Below are 21234 nucleotides of genomic sequence, written 5' to 3'. Positions count from 1 at the left end.
CACATTCATTCACTGCCCAACAATGATGTTAACAGAGAGGAATAGAGTTGAAACAAGTGGTTTCAATAACCACAGATAAAGTCCCTGCAGTAGCGTCATATATACGGTTTAAATTGATCCCCGGAGTGGTATGCCACTTCTTTTCCAACGGCATATACCGTTTCCTGAAGGCAGGTACCCCTTGAAAGTGGAAGTCCATTATCAGACAGACATACCAGTGAAGCTCTTGAAGCAAATGTAATGCAAATTGGTCTGATTCATGAACAGTGATGCCGTAAATGTATCTTTTTCAGATTTTGTAGTAATGGCAAGATTATCCACTTGACCGTGTCACCACCCAAACACAAACACTCACACAAGCAAGGGCGAAGACCAGATGAGCAAGTTTTTGGCATTGTCAAGTTATTTTTAGTCCGAAAATACCAAAATCCGGACCAAAGTAAAATACGAACAATCAAAGCCACAATAGTATCATTCGAATATTTACCTTGTCCAGAGGATGCATGTAAATATCCAAACAAAAATATCAAACAAAGGATTTTTCTTTCCATGATGAGTTACAGGTTCAGACAAGTGCTTTGTCAATGATTTGTTGTTGCATAGTGTAGATTACTCTTCCCTCAGCTACGGAGTGACATGGCATTGATGAAGGAGGATACTTTCATATAACGTCAGAAACCAGTTGCTGCCTACAATACTCCATTGAGGAACTCCTTGGTTTTAAAAGCTGGTGTCAAGTAACTGTCAATTAAATGGAGATAAAATGATCTCAATTCACATGAGTTAAACAATTAAAATGCCATTGCTCTTAACAAAGCCATTACTGGAAACCCTCATCAAGGTTGACAAACAGGTTTGTTATTCATGTCATGCAATTCCTTTCTACATCTTCCGTCTCTGTTTTCAAACTCTACTATTCTCAGTTGTGGGCCGTCAGGGCCAGCAAAGCCTTCTCTGCTGGCCTAAACAGAATCACAAAGGTATAGCTATTTTATAATTTAATATTTTTTCATAAATACACTACATGTATTTTAATAATTTTGCCCATTAGCTCATTTTCTCATTGCACAGCTGTCTTCCTCTGTTGCTCTGCTTCCAGCCTGCAGCGCTGCTTCCAGTGCAGCTTGTTTTAAGTAGAGCTTTTATCCAATCAGATTTCACCTCTATGTCTCTATGTAAGAAGAGAGGCCTGATGCCCTCCAGGTAGACTTTGCAGTTTAAGTAAATGGAGACGGTATTGTTGATTGTCATAGTCTTCAACCAATCAGATCTTTATTTTGACATATTGGGCGTATTCTTTGACGTGCCAGAGCATTCTCGGTAGCCTACAAGTACGTCAGCATAAACGTGCGGCTGCCTCAGCAATAACTTGTGCCGTGATTGGTCAGTGGGCTAGCGTAACTGTTGTAAAGCAGAAGCTGAAGCTAAAATATACATAATTAACAACACTTTACACTGCCCCACTGAACCTGAACTTGGTGACACATATCAGAAATCGTCTCACATCCCATTCGCTATTCAACATGCTACTTCAGGCTGCGGCTGACAAATCACACGGCTGACAAATCACATGGCCTCTCATTTCTTCTTATAAAAATAATATTGATTTAGGGACAAGTTGGTGTGACTGTCGTTGTCATAGTTACAGCCAGAGTTGTGGTGGCTGTCGTTGTGGTTGTTGTCGGCGATTTTGTGGTCGTTGCAATTGTGGTGTTCCTTGCAGGTGGGGTAGTTTGAGCCACAGCCACAGTGGCTTCAGCTGTGGGTGTTAGAACTACAGTCGTGGTGGCTGCAGTTGTGGATGTGACAGCCAGAGTTTTAGTCGCTGCAGTTTTTGTAGTTACAGCTGGAGTCGTGATGGCTGTAATTGTGGTGGTTGGAACTACAGATGTGGTTGCTGCAGTTGTGGTCGTTCCAAATGTGATAGTTTGAGCAATAGCTGTAGTGGCTGCAGGTTTGGTAGCCGCAGTTCTCTAGGCTGTAGATGTTCAGGGGCGCAGTTGTTGGAGCTGCAGTTGTGGGGATGCTTTTGTGGGGCCACAGTTGTGGAGGCCATGGATGTGGGGCCACGGTTGTCAGTGCTGCAGTTGTGATAGTTTGAGCAATATAGCTGTGGATGCTGCAGGTTTTGGGGGTACAGTTTTCGGGGGTTTGGAGTTGTGGGGGCTGCAGTTGTGGTGTTAAGAAGCGCAATGGTCAGGTTTCAGTTGTCGGGCTAACAGTTGTCGGGGATGTAGTTGTGGATCCTGTAGTTGTTGGGGTACACTTGTAGTAGCTGCAGTCATGGTGGTTGTAATTGTTGGGTTGTTAGTTGTGGGGTCCGCAGTTGTGGGAGTTGTATTTGAAAAATCAAATACTTCAGTGTGCCAATATTTTTTTATTTGAGTAAAAATTTGAATGTAGGACTTTTACTCGTAACAGAGTATTTTTACACTATAGTATTACTAGTTTTATATAAGTAACATATCTGAGTACTTCTTTCTCCATTGGCTCATAAAGGCTGTGTATAACTAAATTGTGGTAGGCTATTTTACTTTTAACATAATTGCTGTAAGAGGAGTTACTTTGGAATACAATTTAGATTTGATTTTGAATATAGCTTAATTAGAATTCAACACATTTGTAAGCTATTATGTTGAGCTCTCTATGAAGCAGTGTTCATGTGTATGTTTCTGGTGCTTTTATTGTGGAGGGTGAGACGGAAAAAGTTGGAGATAAAACAGGTTCTGGCAAAGTGTGTGAGAAGTGAATAAAGTTGCTGACATCTTGGCGCAGAACACGGAGTTTATTATTTTATTATTATCCTAAAGTATAGGCGCAACATTAACCCCCGGCTACACATTTAAAAAATGTATTAATGTTTTGATTGTCCACTTTAGTTCCTAGGTGGGATTTGTTTCTCCCGACGGTTTCAGTGTAACACACCTTGCGCATGCTCACTCGTCCATGTGTGATAGTAATGGACGATGTAGGAGAAAAGAGGAGTCGAGACTTGTTGGAATTGAAATGATAGTTGTGTTTATGCGTTTTAGGAAACAGAGGTACTTTGCATGTGTAAGACTATTGGAATATTGTTCATTACGAAGATAATTTCAACTTGCTAGTGTTTTAGCATGACTAACTAGCGTTTGTTTTGATGGCTAGCTAAACGACGCAGAGCAACGCTGTTATCTAACTAACTTGCATCCATTAACGTTAACGTGTATTTAATGGTCCTTTTACATTTTACAATCCGAGTTGGCGCACACATCTGTTGAATAGACGTGCCTATTGATGGGGGAAAAACATCATGTCTCCACCGCGATACAAGTAACACGTTTGCTAGATTTAGCTAAAACGTTTCAACCATAGTCAGCGGCACTCAATGGCTACTAGCTATATCCTTTGACTTGTAGAATAATGTGACTGCAGTCCTGTGAAAACAGAATGGACAGAGACTTGTTGAGGCAGTGTCTGACCTATCACGGAGAATCGTTTTTCAACAAACTGAAATGTGAACAAACGGAAAACCCAGACTTCCAAGCTGTGGTGTCTGACCTGTGCAAGGTCTCGTGTGAAAGGTATTCAAGCAAGTTTATTTTTGTTTTGTATGATTTGTTTTACATGTGAGCTTTGACGAATTGTTGTCAAATCACTTGTCTTGCATTGCCCGTATAATCTTTTAATTTGTATGATATGGATCTTGATAAATTGTTGGTCTCACTTAAGGCGGCAATTAACAAGTATTTTCATTGTGGTCAATAAACATTAACATAGTGAAAAGTGCACAATTGAATTCCGTCACAATTTCCATAAGTCCAAGATGACTGCTTCAAATGACTTGTTGTCTGACCAGCAGTTTAAAGCCCAATTCATCGATTTGTTTTACTATTATATAAATCAGAGAAAGGCAGAAAAACTTCAAACTGGCTAGAATGAATGAATTTGGCCTTTTTGCTTCAAAAAGACAGAACCTGTTAATTCATTATCAACATTCGTTGTTGATTGATTTTTGTTGTTGTTTGCCTAATAATTAACTACTGAGCTATTGTTTCAGCTCTAGTCATTATTATTAGTAATAGATAGTGTCTGAGGTGTTGGAGATTAGACGCCCCTTTTTATTGGTGGTTTTAGAAAAAAGATGTTCTTTCATATTGTGAATTTCATGCGTGATGAAGGTCCATTACTGAAAAGTTGTATCTCTAATGAACTCGGCACTAATAATGTGCGAGAATTCAGCTGTTTGTTTCGCCTGATCTCCTCTTCCTATGCGCCTGCTTGCCAGGCGTGCTCTACACAACGCTTAGTTTGACAAAAGGTTATTCTCCCAAGAGCCTCGCCGAGCATGTGTGTTTTGTGTGCAGCAAGAGTGATGGGCAGGACAGCCCCCTTGTAGAGCAGTTCATTGCCCGGAAGGCTGACATCCTGTTCTGTCCAGCATGGAAGACCACCACTCATCAGGAAGAGGAACATGAGGAGGACGACGACGCCGCAGGTGTGTGTTCGTTTTTACTACATCTCCCAGGCTCGGTCCACACTAGGTCATCAAACATGTTAATTTTGTAAAGACCAGACTTATGTCATTGAGTTTTTAAACACTAAAATGCTGAACTGGCATCTTAAGATGTATCCACTCTAGAGAGAGTTTTGGAGAAGGCTCCATTTTTGGGTGAGAAAAAAATTCCAGCTTAGTGAATATGGAGGGCCAAAACAGAGAGGAAAGTGTGTTTTTAAATCTAACCGGCCTAATGTGGATCTACCCCAATATAGAGAAATCTATCTTCAGATGCAACATGTTTGATTCAGTTTTGATTCTACTTTCCCAGAGCCGTATGCCATCATGCCACCAGTGGAGTTATTCATGGAGGTGTCCTATGAAGAAAGAAGAGCCATGCTGTACAGGGACTTGGAAAAAGGAGACATTTTGGTGGGGAGGATCAACAACATTAGAGAGTACGGCTTCTTTCTCACTCTGCTTTGCACGGCAGGAGGACTGAAGAGAGACATAGAGGACCTAGAGCTGTCGGTATGTCAACAAACTAAATCAATTGAATGCCCTTGAGCCATGTCATAAACCTGGTAACGGATCGAAACCAATCAGTCAGCCATTGTAGATGCAGAAGACATCTGGACCAGTACTAATGCCGACTTAAATGACCACCGCACAAGTTGAGGTCTTATGTCATGACACATACAATTTGTGTACCTATAATTACTGTAGTAAATCGTGCAACTCCACACCTGGTGGAATTTCCTTTCACTTCTACGTACAGGCTCTTTGTCACATCAGAGAAATTCCCTCCACTGGCAGCCATGATGATCCTCTGTCCTACTTCCAGACCGGAGACTTCATCAGAGGTTAGCATCTTAGTTGTTTTCTCTTAAACAACCACCTCTGTGCAGACTTTCTCTGACAGCCAGACCCATAGGCGGGTTTTCTCTAAAGCTGTTACAAGGCTTTAATTCTCACCAGGTTGACTTTTGACTCTTGAAATCAAAACAGGGTCGTTGGAGAGAAAAGTGTAAAGCTGGCTCAATATTTGCTGCAACACAATGTGTATTTTATCTGACGTTACAGTGCATTTGTGCATTTTGTTAAATTAAATGGCGGAGGATAAAATGATTGCCATTGTGATAACTTATAAGAATTGTTCAATGCTTCCTCAAAGTATTATATACCACTGTTGTATACAACTACAGGTAAAGTAGAGAATGTTTCAGGCATTATCTACATTTTGAGTCAATTGTGTCTTTAGAGTTTGTGGAAACTTGACATCATAAGTACTAGACAATCAAGCTCTATTCTTCAGCTCTCTATCATGATAGCGAGTTAGATGGCTTTTTGAAGTCACTCGTGACAATATTTACAGTTATCCTGAAAATAAGTTACCTCAATCCATTTATTGAGTGTTTTTACCTTGATCATATCGTTTGTTGGAACCCGAGTTGTGGTTGTGGCAGCCATAGTTATGTTGGTTGGAACGTAATTTGTAGTATTTACAGCTGCATCTGTGGTTGTTGGAACCCCAGCTGCAGCTGCAGTTGTGGTTGGTCATTCCGTGTTGTTAATATAAAACAGGGGTATTCAATTAATATTCAACGAGGTCCAGTTAGAGATAATAGTAGTGGTGCTTCACATTGCTTATTTTAATAATCTCCCGTGCCTCTGAACATATGAGACATACTGGTTGTGAACTGCCCTTTAGAAGAATGAAGATACACGAGACTGTCCGTTCTGGGTTTCGCTGTCCACATTCCTCTCTTTGGAGAACGACATGTGAAATAGCTTCTCTGACTCGCGTACTATTCCACTGTGTTATTCAATTATAATACACTATGATCCTTGCAAAAAACAATTATGCAATCATGAACTATTATGATACTTGAATTTAATATATTATGTACATGAGTGTTTATAACTATCACTATTTAGTGCTATGAGCAGATTGTAATGCATTATAGACATGGGCGTCAGAAAAGGTGTCGACATTTGGTCACCCCAGAGAAATATTTTTCAAATCTTCTGAGTTGTCAACGTTCTCGTTCTGTAGCTGCAGTGAAAGACATCGACCGCTACCAGGAGAAAATCACCGTCTCCCTCCAACAGGCCTCTCTCTCTCCCAACCTGGAGCACATCAAACTGGGTGTCGTTCCTCGGGAGGAGCTGCCCATACACTACAGGTAAATACACAACATGACCTGATAAAATACTATACAATATACAACTCTGAACTTCCAAAACCAACACTTATTTAAAAAAAAAAAAAAACGATCTAAAATGAATTAAAATATGCTTGAAATGTTTGTTGTGTGAGTAACACTAAAGCTTTCTTTACTGAACACTAATTGAAACATTTGTATTGAATTTGTTTCAGGATGAATGGATACAGGATGTAGATTAATCAAGAAGTATATCAAACTGGTATATCTGTTTAAAATAACTAGTCTGTTGCTGCGCTTCATTATTTAACACAGGTAAACCGAGTTCACGACTCATTCAAACGTTAACATTTTCTTTATCACCAGAGAATACAAATAAGCCTTCCGAGCACATCTAATTGTAGCATGGAATAATGTGTTTCGTTTTTTTCTTGTACATCAAGTTAGGCTACGTTCCGACTGTATGCAAAACATCATTGCATCATCATTTCACCCTCCAAACAATCGCGCTGTCAAGCCGCGGTGCAGAACTGAAGGCTGGCAAACATTGCAACGCTCCCTGTTGCAGTCACAGAGAGACACAAAGTGCCAGCAGACGATTTATTTCAAAGTCTGAACACGGACTGTTGTTCTCCATTGTGCTCTGCTAGTAGCGAGTGACACAAAAAAAGACACTTTGAGATCTGATTTGAGCGGCCAGTGTCTGGAAATCACATCTGTAGAAATCCGATTAGAATCGCATTTGAAACCAGCTCCAAATGTGGTTTGGATCCAATTTGCAAAAAGTGTTTTTGCTGTGCCGACTTCATAAAATCAATCTGGATACAGTCTAGATATGCCTAATAAATGTGTGTATGCCAAAAGACGGAATAGGGCTGGCAGCCTGAACAAAGCCGAAGTGTTCAGTTTTAGCATGCGACGCTGACTCCTCTCACCTCCTCTCGCCTTTTCTTAGCCGTAGCGTTTGTGCAGCCGCTGACTCCACTAAGACGTACGAGTGTATACTGAAGAGCTGCCATGGCTACCACAACCCCTCTGTCGTGGCCTACCTGCTGGAAAAGGTGGGAGTCAGTGACACCCACCCACCATCAATGATGAGAGGACTACAAAGGTAATAAGCATGGCCACTGGCTGACTCTCTGATTACTTTAAGTACCGCCATATTTTATTGGATAATTCTCCAGCAGCCGTATGATAGCAGAGAACTCTGCAGAGAGAGTAACACAGTGTCCTTACAACAAGTGCTATTTAGCGTCAACAAACTACATGCCTATCAGCTGTGTGCTGTAGTTGACATTGGAGACGAGACCACTTGAAGGATGGGTGAATAGTACTAACCATCTTCTGACATTTGTACTTTTTTAACAGAAAAAAAGGAAGCCTACAATGCTGAGAGACGACCGCTCTGAGGGTCAATAGAGTTCTTACCTGTGCCTCTTTTCTCCACAGTAAACTTTTTCAAGAGGAAGATTTTGCCTCTGAAATCAGGAAGAAACAGTCTGCATCATGGGCTTTGAAGTGGTAATGATAAAATATGTCATTGGTCTATCATATTCACCACAGTACAAAGTGAACAACATCCCCCTTTTTATAGAGTCTTTCTTCCTCTGGCTTCGTCTCACTTGATGTTCCCATTTCCTCTTCCATGTCCGTCTTTGTTGTTCCAGCGTCCGTGCAGGTGTGGGCTACTTCAAACACGGTCACCACGTTGAAGCCATGAACGAATACAACAAGGCCTTGGACATCGACACTAATAATGTAGAAGCACTGGTGGCTCGTGGAGCTCTGTGAGTCGATTTCTTATTTCATGTCCTGTAACCTACTTTGGATGCGTTAACACAGTAGAACTTCTTTACTGCCTTACATGGGGCCTTACATTGTTTTTAATAAGAAATGGTTGATGTAATTTTCTTCTAAAACGTATGTAAAATGAACAGAATATGCATCAGTTCATTTGAAATGTTATTCATATTTTCTTACAGAAACCACACCCGTCCCTGTCATAACTTGTCTATGTTGCAATAAAAAGCTGTTGTTCACTTGGTGCCAGAGATAACAGAAAGGGAACTCATTTATCAACTACATAACAGATAAATGATGCAGAAAATGGCAGTAATGTTCAAATGCCGTTGTACATATTCACATAATTCTCTTTTACACATTTAGACTGCAACTTAGACTTTATAATCTCTCCGTTTGCAATAGTATTGTGTTCAAAAATCATAAAAAAAGAACATGGAAATAAATCCTTGTCGGAGCATTATTGTATCTCAGTTGTGATAGTCCCTGTAGATAGAAGGATTGAATTCTCTTTTTAAGATGTTTTTTCTTTCTGTGTTTCCTTCATTGGATATTCTCAGGTATGCTAACAAAGGCAGCATCATGAAGTCGATAACAGACTTTGAACTGGCCCTGAAGACCTGTCCAGATCACCGCAACGCCAAGAAGTACCTCTGCCAGACGCTGGTGGAGAGAGGAAAACAGTAAGCACTGATAATAGTTCAGAGGTGTCAGATCTTCCAAAGTAATAGCAATCAAGCAGTATTAATGTATTCATGTGTATTCATCTGTCCTGGTTGTTTAGGGGAATAAAGAAACATGCTGACATTGCTAATATAGTCTCCACAATGAAGGGTGCTTTTGTGCTCCTGCCTTTTCTTGCCTCTGTGCTGCAGGCAAAAGCAGCATTTTCCTGCTGACATTACTTGTGTTATTAATTAATTCATCTTTGACCTTATTTACTCAGCGGTCTCTTGTGTGTGTGTGTGTGTGCGTGCTTGTGTGTGTGTCGCTAGGCTTGAGGAACAGGAGAAACTAGTAACAGCAGAGGGATTGTACAGGAGAGCTCTATCTCTGGATGACTCAAACCCTGAGGCGCAAGAGGCCCTGCGCAAGATCACAGACACTATACAGGTGAGCAGGCCACCACCCACACACACACACACACACAAACTTAAGGGGTTGGGGAAAAGTTGGCGGGTATGCACTGTGTTATGTCTACATATCAATGAAGTATGACTTGAAAAAATGACACACACAATTCACGACTAGCTGGTGAACATAGTGAAGTATTTAGCAACTAAAGAGATGGATGTCTCAGAATAGAGGTCAAGTTCATTTTTATACATGCATGGCCTGTCAAACTGCTTCCCTGTTGGCCACTCCACACACTCTGATCATTCACCAATCATGGGAATAAGATGTCTGTGATTCAAACAGAAAGGACTGAAACTTCCGTGTGTCTGCTAATGGTTGACCTGATTAATGTTAGTTAAATATTAATATTAAAACATTAAACATTCCTGGTTTGTTTATACACAGGATCACACAGCTATAAACTGGTTGGGGTCATACATCCACCTGAAAAATGTAAATCTATTTCATTTTATCAGCAAAACAAATCTTTACTTTTTCGGAGTTGTTATTACTAGCATCTAAAATAAGTGAAAATAAAAAAAAAAAAAGAATATACTGGTTCAACTCCGCTGTCTCTTTCCGTCGTTTCCTCGGTGCTATTTATTAATAGCTTGCTGAACGAGTTTGTCGGTGGGCAACATTTGAATATGGCCACTGGGGATACACGCATGCATCCTTCAAAATCCTCTGGACGAAGGACTCAGTCTTTGGTAGAATTCAAAGGATCCTCAACATTGGAACACTTCCTTGACATTAAGAAACACACAAAGTCTGTAAACGCCTACACCTTCTAATAAAGTTCAACCAGTCAAAGAGGTGAAAACATCTGTGGGGGTACCGGGGGTGTGGAGGGACTTAACAATATCTGGACCAGAGCACCGTGGAGTGCTGTCCATGGTGCCGAATCTAGTCTGAAAGCGTTTACAAGGGCATGTTATGTTATTAAAACGTTCGTAGTTCAAGTACAGCACACAACGTCCTCTTGCACTGAATTTTGTGCACAAACGCAGACATGTTGCCGACACCGTTTGGTTTGTAATACTGATGAAGTGCTTTGGTGTATGTGTGTGTGTGTCTGCGACCCTGGGACTCTGCCCTTTGACCCTCCAACTGCCATGGTCTTGTCACCTGCCTTGCTGGTGTGAAAATAAATAAACGGCACAACGACAACGACTCCTCCACTGGACACATGTGTGTGCCGTGCCCCTGACCCAAATACGGTAACGTTGAAACCTTCTCTGTCTCAATGGGGAACAAATTATGTTTGTTTTCTCTGCACATCTCTGCCTGTACCTCTGTCCATCCATCTATTTCTCTGCCAACTACTGTTCTCTTGGATCACACCACTTTTTCTTGTGGTAAATATGTGACTCTCTGTATATTTCTCGATCGTTCTGCCATCTGGTGTGTGATCGTTAACGCTCTTCTGTCCTTTTCAAACCTTTGACTTGCCGCCTCCTCCTCATACTTTTTTTTTTTACTCCGCTACTAATAAACGAATGAATGGCTGAATACCGATCAATTTCGGGGTCTCCGTTGCATGTCTTGGGGCGTTGCATGTTTGATTGTGTCTCTGTGGACTTTTGCTTTGCCCGGCGACGATAAAGAAATCGATTCGCCTGCGAGAAGAAGCGGTGGCTAAGGAGCAGGACAAAGCTACGAGCAGCCAGATCAGTGCCGAGAAATTGCGTAAGATCTTAAAAGAGGAGAAGAGGTGAGTCGACTCTGATCTTTAGAAAGTGTGGCAGGTAAATATACTGCAGATGAAGCCATGCAAGTCATTTCGTAACTTCAAAGCATCAGTTGTTTAATGAGGATAAAATGTTCAGTGAATGTCTTTTTTTTTTTTTAACAGGATGAAGAAAAAACGGAAGAGATCGGCTTCTTCCTCTTCGTCCTCCAACACTTCTTCCAGGAACTCCTCTCCATCGTCATCGTCTTCCTCCTCTCGCAGGAGGTCCAAGAAGAAGAAAAAGAAGAGGAGGAGGTCTGAGCGGGAAAGTAAGCGCCATCGCAGGATCTCCTCACGGGAGAGCAGCAGGAGGAGTGAGGAGGGTAAGAGCGAGAAAGACAGGAAGGTGAAAGAGGAGGATGAGGTGGAGTGGTACCCCGCTCCTCCCAACACCGCCGCCACCTTTCTCAACCAGAAGGGAGGCCCGGGTTTTGGAGAGGAGGAGGAGGAGGTAATGGTGAAGGATGCTGACGATAGACGTATCTCTCAGCTGTACTCCTTGTCTGCAGCTTCAGAGGATGAAGAGTCTGACTCCTCACGCAGAGAAAATAAGAGAAGGGACAGAGAGGAGAGAAGGAAAAACAGTCTGAGCAGAAGCCCAGAAAGAGAGGAGAGGGGGAGTAGAGAGAGTCTGGATAAGAGCAGGGCGAGAGGTAGGGGGGATAACAGGAAAGACAGGCGAGACAGTGACTCCAAGAGGAGAAGTAGCTCTGACGAGAACAGACAGCGAAAGGTATCCTGCTCGTCCGCGGAGTCCGAGTATTCACGGAAATCCAGTTTCAAATCTGAATATTTAGGGAACTCGGGTTCTGCATCAAAGCGCGTAGAGAGAGGGATGAGACATGACTCTTCCAAGAGGATCTCCTTCGATGGCGGCAGGTATGAGAGCAGAGGGCGGGAGGAAATTCAAGAGGTAGAAGAGGCCGGGAGGGAGAAGGACAACAGAAAGGGGAAAGTAGTGGACGGCAGCAGAAGGTCAGATGTTGGGAACGGTAAAAGATCAGCAGGTGCTGGAAATCACAACAGACAGAGTAGTGTGACCTCAGTGCCAGAAGGAAGGGCTACAAAAGACCTCCCATCCAACCTGTTGAGTATTTTCAATCAGATCGCCCAGTTTGAGAAGCAGAAAGGAGCCGGGCCAAAATAATAACTCGAAACCAAAAGTCCAAAAGGTGCCCGAATATTAGTGAAACAAGGCTGTGAAATGTGGATGTTTGTACCATGAAGCCATTATTTCTGGACTGTGTATCAAGCTGATTGAATGTTCCCAGATGTTGTACCTTTTATTGTTGGGAAAAAAAACGCCGTTTTACTTTGAAATGTTTTAGTCCTCGTAGTAGATTTAAGGCCTGTGAGCAACTGTTGTGTTCACAATGTGGTGAAATGTTCATCTGCATTGGTTGAAGCTATAATTTGAGTAAATACTTTCACTAATTATGTGATGGCATGTTCTTATTGTAACTGGTGGTTATTAGGGTATTTCATTAGAAGAACATTCTCCACTTATTGAAAGATCTACATCTGTGACTGCAGATATTATATAATTCGTCATCATTGCTTCATCTGTTATTCCGTTATCCAGCACGTCTGATGTCGCATCAGTTGCTCCAGGCTTTGATAGCTCTTTTGTGTTCATCTGAAGTTGAGACCTGTTATCTGTTGGAGGAGATACTGCCTTATGTTTACTGCCTTGTGCCATTTTGTGCATTCTCTCTGTGGCTCGTTAAATCTCAACCAACCTGACTCTTAGTGCTGCGGTATTTTTATTTTTTTTTCAAGCTATCACACAATGCCGATGTTCCAGCTGCTTCCCCGACACATTTTCTCTGTAGTAGAACAAAACTCTGTTGAATCAATAAAAGCATTTAAAATGTCAAAACTACACGCCGTGTCACTTTGTCCTTTGCGAGGGCGCTGTGCTTTGTGTAAAACAGCGGCGGTGGATAAGAGGCTGCGGACAGAGCAGATTAAAATACCACTTTCTTTCCCTTCATCGTTCTGTCTCCACTGCAGCCTCTCTGATCTGCTGGTTGCAGACTTTGCTGCGTGGGTGTGTGTGGAGGAGCTCCTCCACAGAGGAGGGGAGTTTCAATGCGATAATAAATACTACGGTCCTTGTCCCCGGGGCCCGTTTAATACTGGGTTTTGGTAACCATCCCTAAAATGCAATGATTTTTCTTATTTCAGCCAATTTTTTTGCAATGTCTTTATTGCTGTGTTCACATCGCGATGACGATGAAAATGCAATTAATCAGTTGTTGATGCAGTAAGTCCTGACAGTGAGCCAGCATGCAGAATATTATTTTCACAAACTCGTCATTTCCTACGTCGCAAAACACCAGATTTACGATGGAGGACAGCACCTAATGTCAAATGAAGAAGAAAAAGATTAGAATAGAAATATACTTTATTCATCCCCAAGTGGAAATTTGTCTGTGGCAGCAGCAAACAAGGTTACACAATAAAATAAAAACATTAAGTATGGAAAATGCACAATATATACAATATAATAAAATAAAATAACAGAGCAGGACCTATTAAATTTAAGAAAATAAAGTAATACAAATGCACAGTATATACACTAAATAGAATCGTATTAAATTAACTAAGTAGGAAAAAATAAACAGTAGTGCACAAGATCACCAACAGCAGCAACAACAGTAGCAGTGTTGTAGTCTTGTGTTTGATTTGGCCTGAGGTGATTTATTATAGAGTCTAATGGCAGAGGGCAGGAATGTTTTCCTGTGTCGGTCCTTGGACATGGCGCCGCTAAAAGAGTCAGTTTTAACTTGACGTTTGCATATTCAAGGCCACAGTCCATGATGATGTAAATGCAGCGGTGCAGAAAACCTCCAGTCAAACTTTCTGGTGGAAATATTCAGCTGTGGGGCTGTGGATCAGCTCCACACCTGCTAGAGAGAAATACCACTTTATTTTGCAGAGGCATGCTACCCCTTCTGGCTCAGTAATATGTGTCAAAGAGGATTCATTTTCCAGCAGCGTATTGATCCTAAACATGCATGGAAGCTGCTGTATACCAGGCCCGTTTGAAGTCCGAGGAAGAGCAAGCACTGCTGGCTTGTGTGGCTTTCCTTCCTCACCAGACCTAAAGTTTACTGACAAAAAGTGGAAAAGTCCAAAAGTGGAAAGAGGAAAACACACAGCAACTTCACAAGCCTCTAATCTGGGACCTGTCAAAGGGTTTGTTCACTCAAATAACAAAATCAGTACATTGTCACACGCGGTATCCAGCCGTGCACATAGTTATGGTTTTATTTGCCCTTGTTGGAGATGTTACACTATTTCACTCTATTGTAACACTGTTGAAATTAAGTATTCTTTTGGTAAGAGGTAGTTCATAGTCTGTTACTTTGAGCCATTTAAGGACCTTGAGAGGAGATTTTCTTTTTGCTTTTTGTTTTGATTTGGGTAAACTGACCTTGAGTAGAGCTGAATTAGAAGCCAAACATTAGGAAATGTTCACAGTTTGTTAAATATTAACAAATGTTCTGACTAAATATAGATTTTCGTCTTAACCTGTATTGATGCCCAGAGGGGAAGTGATGCCATATAACAATACAGTAATATAGCACAGAATATGAAAAGTAATTATAGTATGGCCTCAGGGGACACCAGAGAGAGAGAGAGAGAGAGTGTTTTTCTGTAGCCGCCTGTATATTTTCATATTTCCATTCTGTCATGTTATTCTTGTCGCTACTGAAGCAACATTGCCCGAACATGAGATGGCCTAAACACATCTGGTTGTCTTTCATCCTTCAACTAAGCAAATTAAACCCAAAGTGGCATTATGTGTTGTTAGTGCTTTAAGCTACTTGGTGTCACATATTTGATTAAATAACTGGACACACACACACCAGTGGTTGTGCGACCAGCCGTGCGTCGCCCCGTGCCAAAGTAGCTTACTTCAGGCTTAGCTGCCAACCTCTCGCTTTCCTCCTCCATCATTACTGGTTCCATCATCAGCGATGCAGCCGAGGGGCTACAGTCTATCTTGTTAGGGCAGATTAACCACTAATATACAGGCAGTAAAGCAGCCCCTTCATCTAATACTGTACACACGGGCTCCTGATCCTGTGCTTTCTGTCTCAGACGCCTGACATCTTAATCTTTATAAATACTGACGACAGGAGATCCTGCAGCCGTTCCTCTGGCCTCACTGAGTGCTCACTCCGTGGGTCATCATTAGTCCTATAACGAGCCACTGGTGGAGTTTTTGGTCCTGAGCAAGACGCATCACTGAGCACATGGATTATTCTGATGCCATTATGCGTCCTAAAAATGACTGGGGATCGCAGTTTGAGTTCGCGCCACACTTTCAATTACAGTTCTCAAATACTGGATGAAAAGAAATTTAAAAAACATACAGTGAAATCTAATGACAGATGATATAATGGTAATAATGTTTTGTTCATCCATATTTTTCATTCATGAATTCTAATTATTTATCTTCTCCTCACCCACAAACCTCAACCAATTAAATGTAACATAGTATATGTAGATCTAAGAACCAAGAACTTTGTGTTTGAGGCTTGACAGAAATAGTGCAAGTCTGATGTTAATTATTTTTGCGTACCCTAATTCACAACAAATCCAACTTTAGTAATGAAAAAATAATGTTTATTCACTGTTATTCACTGGAACTGTTACCAAATGGAGTGTCTGATGAAAAATCTATATTTCTTTTCTGTATTTGTTTATGCCTGGTTAGTTAATCATGGTAACATGAAAGAAATGTGCAAGCTCTCTATATCCAGAGGTCTCCAGTTTAACATCGTGATGCATTAGAGGTCTTGATAACATGCCACCAGAGATGTATGTTGACACTGTAGTTAGAATCTGAGCAAACATGTCCTCCAGAGACACACTGACTCACCAGCTGCTGGACAATTCAGCCTCCTCCTACCCATGAGTGAACACTTTAATGCTTCTCAAATTCCAATTGGCGTAATACAAGAAACAAATTCAAATGCATCAAATCTGCAGTTCTGCAGCGTTCCACTGGAGGGCAGTGGTACACTGTGTCTGTGGACAACAACTGGAACTGGAGAAATGGAACAGATCACATTAGTCTTCTCTACATCCATACTGATGGAGGTGTCTGCTTTTGTTTTTCATAAGAAAGTGCGTTTTACATGGATTTATGTTTCAATCCATCTGTGAGTGAATCTGAAACAGACATTCTGGTTCATTGTAGTGGTTTTAATAAAGATGCAGCCTTTGTGGTTGTTGTTAACAGGGGTGCTGCTGGAAATGCTGGGTCCCTGAAACATGCATCACTTTTGACCCTGAATCATAAATATATTAATAAGATATCCTAAATCTTTGATATATTGCCCGGCCCTCTTTATTCATGTTAAGTTTCATCTCCAGTGAAAAACATCTCATAAGATTTGTTTTGGTAACTCTTGGCTGCAACAAAAACTACAAAATTTAGGGAATACGTGTTTGTGATTTTGATTGTACAACCTAAACAAAAGCAACAACACTGTTGTCCTGAAATACATTTTCCATCCATTACGATTAAAGCAATAATGAGAATAAAATTAGGAATAAACAAGACTAAAAAAATGTAAATCCTTCAAATATTGTGTACGGCAAACAATGTACCAAGGAAGAGATGAAAGAACACAATAATAGAAAGAGAGAAAGAAAGAAGAAGAAAGGCCGAAACACATTTTTATGTCTTGCTTAATCAATTAATCATTTTGTCGGTAAAATGTCAAGAGCATTTTGAAAATACTACTGATACCCATTTTTTAAAATCATCCCATTTGAGAGGTTGGAGCCAGATCAAATGGTGAAAATACACAAAACAGAACAGTGATCGGTAGAAAGCATGCATTCAATTGATGCACCTTTAAGGCATGCGTAAAGACGAATGTGTTTCTTATATATGATATTACTATATAGTCAATTATGAGGATATAGTGAATGTTTTGTGTTTACCACTCCATCACTTATCCTTTGAATAACACATGTTCCAACCCGGTCTCACTCCCAACCAGTCAAACACCGATGCTTGGTCAGTGCCCCTCTGCGTCTGACTACGATGCACCGGGCTTTTAACTAACTCCAACTTAAACCCACCAGCGTCATTATTAAACAGTCAGAGCAACTGCTGACTATAAAGAGCGAGATAGTCCACAGAGGGTTCGGTGGTCAAACTAACACAGGACTGCCACCCAGGAGACCGCTGTTGGTGTCCAGCGCAAAGCTAAAACTAAAAGTTGACATTTTGTTCCGTCAGTCGTTGGTGTCGTTAGTCACATGCGCCGCTAGTCAGGTGACGTGTTTGTCACTCGATATTCACTTGAGTCGTAAATCACTCGGTAGTTACGCCAGTCGAGTTTCCTTTTCATAAATCTAATTAAATGGTTTCGTTGCCTAAACGTTACTTCCTGTGAAGATAGAAGTTTATTTTGAAATGTCCCCATGTAACAAGTGGTAACTGACACGCCGTCTCTGACACGTGGGTAACTGATGCCAGAGGGTAACCCAGAGAGTCGGGGTTCGAAGCTTAGGGCCACTGAGCGTCAGTATTTGACGAGTTGGGAGTGAGAATGTGTTGCATGTTCATGTATACTGTATTTCAGGCACAGAGACACCTCATCACTGTCCTTTTCTGCAGACCTGATGGACTTTATTTCTCTGGGGGGGTTAAATCCTGACCCTGCTCTGTTGCAATAAGCTGAGAGTGAAAAAGTGTGAGAGAAAGAAAAGAAAGAGAGAGGGAGGGAGGGAGAGCAACGTGGCCGCTGGAGGGAAAAGAATAGGAGGACCTTTGGTCCTTGAAGGTGTCGGTCTCTCCACTGGTTCGGAAGGTCAGCAGCATCAGCTGTCCTGCTTGACCGACTCTGATGAAGCTGCAGATTCTCGCCTTCACGAATCATCCCGCTCCATTCTCCTCCTCTGCTCCCACCTGGACTCCTTTTCACAAAGAGAGGGGATTCCTCCTCTTAGGCCTCTTTCTTCAGCACTGAGGCAATCAGACTGTTGAACACGCAGAAGGAGATGAGACATTTTAAATTAGTGTTAGGAGAGGGGGAGAGAGGGAGAAGGGGAAAATGACATTTTTCATTTTCTCCAATAAAAGGTACTACATTGAATTCTCGGAGCATGACAATACGGAGGAGTAAGTAATGGAATAGGAGCAGACGTGGTGCCTGTGTGTTAGTGGATAATGAGGAATTTAAAGATGTACGGTCCTCTGCTGCCATTCAATCAGACTCTCACCCCGTCGCTGTCACTGGCCCTCGTCTCAGCGCTGTCACAATACTGCACGGACACTCAAACTTCTTCTTTTTCTGTAGTCTTCTGGAACTGGTCCTAAGGGGGTTTTGGGCATTATGTACCCCTTTAATATCCTGCTAAGCCACTCGACCACTGTATTTCAAATTGTACAGTACGATAACAAGGGCACGATCACCAACCAGGCACAGGTTGACCATCAAGGGCACCCAAAGTTCACATATTGATTAGCATATTGGCTGTAAAATCAGACAATATTGTTTCTGGAAATTATGTTTTCAGCCTTAATGTTTTCAGGCTTTCACAATTTGGTTTAAGTGCATTTATAGATGTCTAAAATCAGAGCAACATGTCTTCCTATAGCACACTTTCTTCAACAGTGTTGCCTAAATGCTTTCCAAACATTATTAAAACAGGTAAAACACCAGTAAGAGAAACAAGACAACCAGCCATCATTCCATCAATGGACACTGGCTCAGGGTCGGAGTTGATCGCTTCAAGTACTGAATCTGCTTAATGAATTGGAATCTTTTTGATTTGATTTGTTTGATCATTCTTATTGCTCCTCTCTAGTCTGCATGATGGATTCATGTTAGTTGAGTATGAGTTTCCACATACTTTCACATCTATAATAGCTATATTATTCAAAAAATAAGTGAAAAGTACATTTTAAGTGCTTTATAGTTGCCACAATGTTAGTCAGTCATGTCATTGCATTAACTATGAGGTTTACAGGAGAGTTTATATGGTTTTAGGGCTGGGTGATAATTCAAAATGATAATTTATCATCTTTCAATGGAATCATATGGTGATGAAATCATAGATTGAGATCTGATACATAATTAGGTTGTCTAAATTGATAATAATAACCGCATACTAACTCAAATTTCTCAGAAAATCTAATCAAATTCAGTTAAATCAAGCTATTGCCATAATCTGATTACTCTGTATCTGTATACATGGGTGTAAACATAATAAGTGTATAGCTGGAAATATATATATTTATATTTTTGACCTAAATTGAAATAACCCCTATATGGTTTTTAATGATCTACCGTAGCTATGAGAGAAAAGACTAAGGTCCTCTATACTTATTAAGGACATTTTGGGGATTTTTAACGGCCTGAGGAGCAATCTACCCTTACCAGACAAATACACATGGTTATACTTTAAGGCAGATTCGTACACTTTTCATTGTCCATTACATTTGTCAGTATAAGGCCAAAAACATAAATTAGAACAAAGGTGATTGTTCATATTTCTTCACTAAAATTGTGTTCTTGACATTGTGGGGAAGGCATGAAATAGCATTCTCTTTCATCTTGTAGGGAAAAGAAAATTTGCAGAATATATATTTTAAAATAATATACAAAACACGAAAAAAAAATATATATCAGCCCTTTTCTGCTGGCCAGTCAAAGGTTTCATAGTGAGGTGGGGGTTGCATTACATGGGTCTTTGGACTCTCAGCCACGGCATTTCTAAAATCCTGGCTACTGCCGTGTAATTACACCCAAAAAAATCATTTCTGTCCATACATGTTTTGACTTCATCATCCGCTTGTGGATTTAGATCCTTAAATCTGGTTTTGAGATAGATCACTCATGTAAAATGAACTAATTTGTAGGTTGCTAAAATACTAATCCTGATTTACCGGTTTACAAAGAGAATATAGGCTGCTGTATGTGTATATAAATATATTATTCCTTCTTAAACTATATACTGCAGGCATCAAATGGTGAAGTGTGCCAACACAATTGCACAGGGTTTTTCTTCAGTCCTCAGACTCTTTGATAATAATAATAATAACCATAGTATTTGTAAACTGCACTATATCATTTAGAAACATTATGTAGTGACATCATCACAAAGCGCCATAGTAATTTCAACTTCAGCTCTCGGGCATAAAGAAAACCTGTCAAGCACAGGAGAGAAGGATTCTTTACCGTTCCAACTATAAACACTGTTTTGACATAATTGCTGCTCTGAGAGTGCATGAAGTTGAGAGTGAACCTCATTTATTAGAGTCTTAACATCCCCCAGAGGTCGTTTTCCCCCCAGCGAGCAGTCATTAGAAAGCACACACACAGCAGGAAGCCCCAAGTCAATATGCAAACAAGTCCACACATCATTGTTCAGTGTGTCCTCTGAATTATTTCTCACAGCCTAATGGCATAACGTTTCTTTAATTTCTTTCATTCAGGGGCATCCAGTGATCAACATGCCTTACTATGTGTCTAACATACTTTTTCTTTTAAATATAAAATGCGCAAAGCTTAAAACATTGTTTTTGCCGTGCAGTTTTGACAGCGTCATTGTCAGCAGGTGAACACCTCGCTGCCAGGCAGTTTTTAATTCCACACAATGTCAGGATGTCACATTCGAGTGTTCAATTCAGTTTCCAGTTTAGATTTTTTTCGCCTAATGAGTTCCAGTTTGGATGTTGTTGTATTTTTTTATTTATTTTTCCTCCACTCATTGTTGAATCACAGTGATGAAGAGGCAGGAGTTCAGGTTGAGGAGAGAGGCTGTGCATCCAGCCATCAGAACATCCTTCAGCTTGCGTGGATAAAAAGGATGAATGTTCTGGAAGTGTTCAAGGCCAAAGTGAGAGATGAGAGGAATCTGTTGATTTGCTAATGGAGCAGAGGTGGTGGAGAATATACAGCACACTGTGC

General features: G+C 40.9%; 1 protein-coding gene across 4 annotated transcripts; it reads left to right on the top strand.

Moving 5' to 3' along the window:
- Positions 1–2936: 2936 nt before the first annotated feature.
- ttc14 (tetratricopeptide repeat domain 14) lies at positions 2937–13166 on the top strand. 4 transcript variants are annotated; one of them, XM_031869760.1, is made up of 12 exons: positions 2937–3560; positions 4344–4474; positions 4806–5005; positions 5253–5337; positions 6531–6660; positions 7595–7750; positions 8089–8160; positions 8307–8426; positions 9000–9122; positions 9435–9552; positions 11163–11269; positions 11411–13166. In XM_031869760.1, the coding sequence occupies exons 1-12, from the start codon at positions 3427–3429 to the stop codon at positions 12432–12434; spliced, it is 2400 nt and encodes a 799-aa protein (XP_031725620.1). In that variant the 5' UTR covers positions 2937–3426; the 3' UTR covers positions 12435–13166. The 4 variants fall into 4 exon arrangements, 3 of the variants coding, with proteins under 3 accessions (XP_031725620.1, XP_031725622.1, XP_031725621.1); XM_031869762.1 differs by having other exon boundaries at positions 11185–11269; positions 11411–11502; XR_004213540.1 differs by lacking the exon at positions 11411–13166 and having other exon boundaries at positions 9435–10775; positions 11163–11248.
- The last annotated feature ends 8068 nt before the right edge of the window (positions 13167–21234 follow it).

The sequence above is a fragment of the Anarrhichthys ocellatus genome, unplaced genomic scaffold, assembly GCF_004355925.1.
Source record: "Anarrhichthys ocellatus isolate YVR2014 unplaced genomic scaffold, GSC_Weel_1.0 scaffold48, whole genome shotgun sequence".
Classification (NCBI taxonomy): Eukaryota; Metazoa; Chordata; class Actinopteri; order Perciformes; family Anarhichadidae; genus Anarrhichthys; species Anarrhichthys ocellatus.
This window is presented reverse-complemented; position numbering and strand designations above follow the sequence as displayed.

Coding starts and splice junctions, on each gene's coding strand:
- ttc14 (XM_031869760.1), top strand. CDS start 3,427: ATGGACAGAGACTTGTTGAGGCAGTGTCTGACCTATCACGGAGAATCG. Junction 6,661..7,594: donor GAGCTGCCCATACACTACAG/GTAAATACACAA, acceptor GCCTTTTCTTAG/CCGTAGCGTTTGTGCAGCCG. Junction 11,270..11,410: donor ATCTTAAAAGAGGAGAAGAG/GTGAGTCGACTC, acceptor TTTTTTTAACAG/GATGAAGAAAAAACGGAAGA.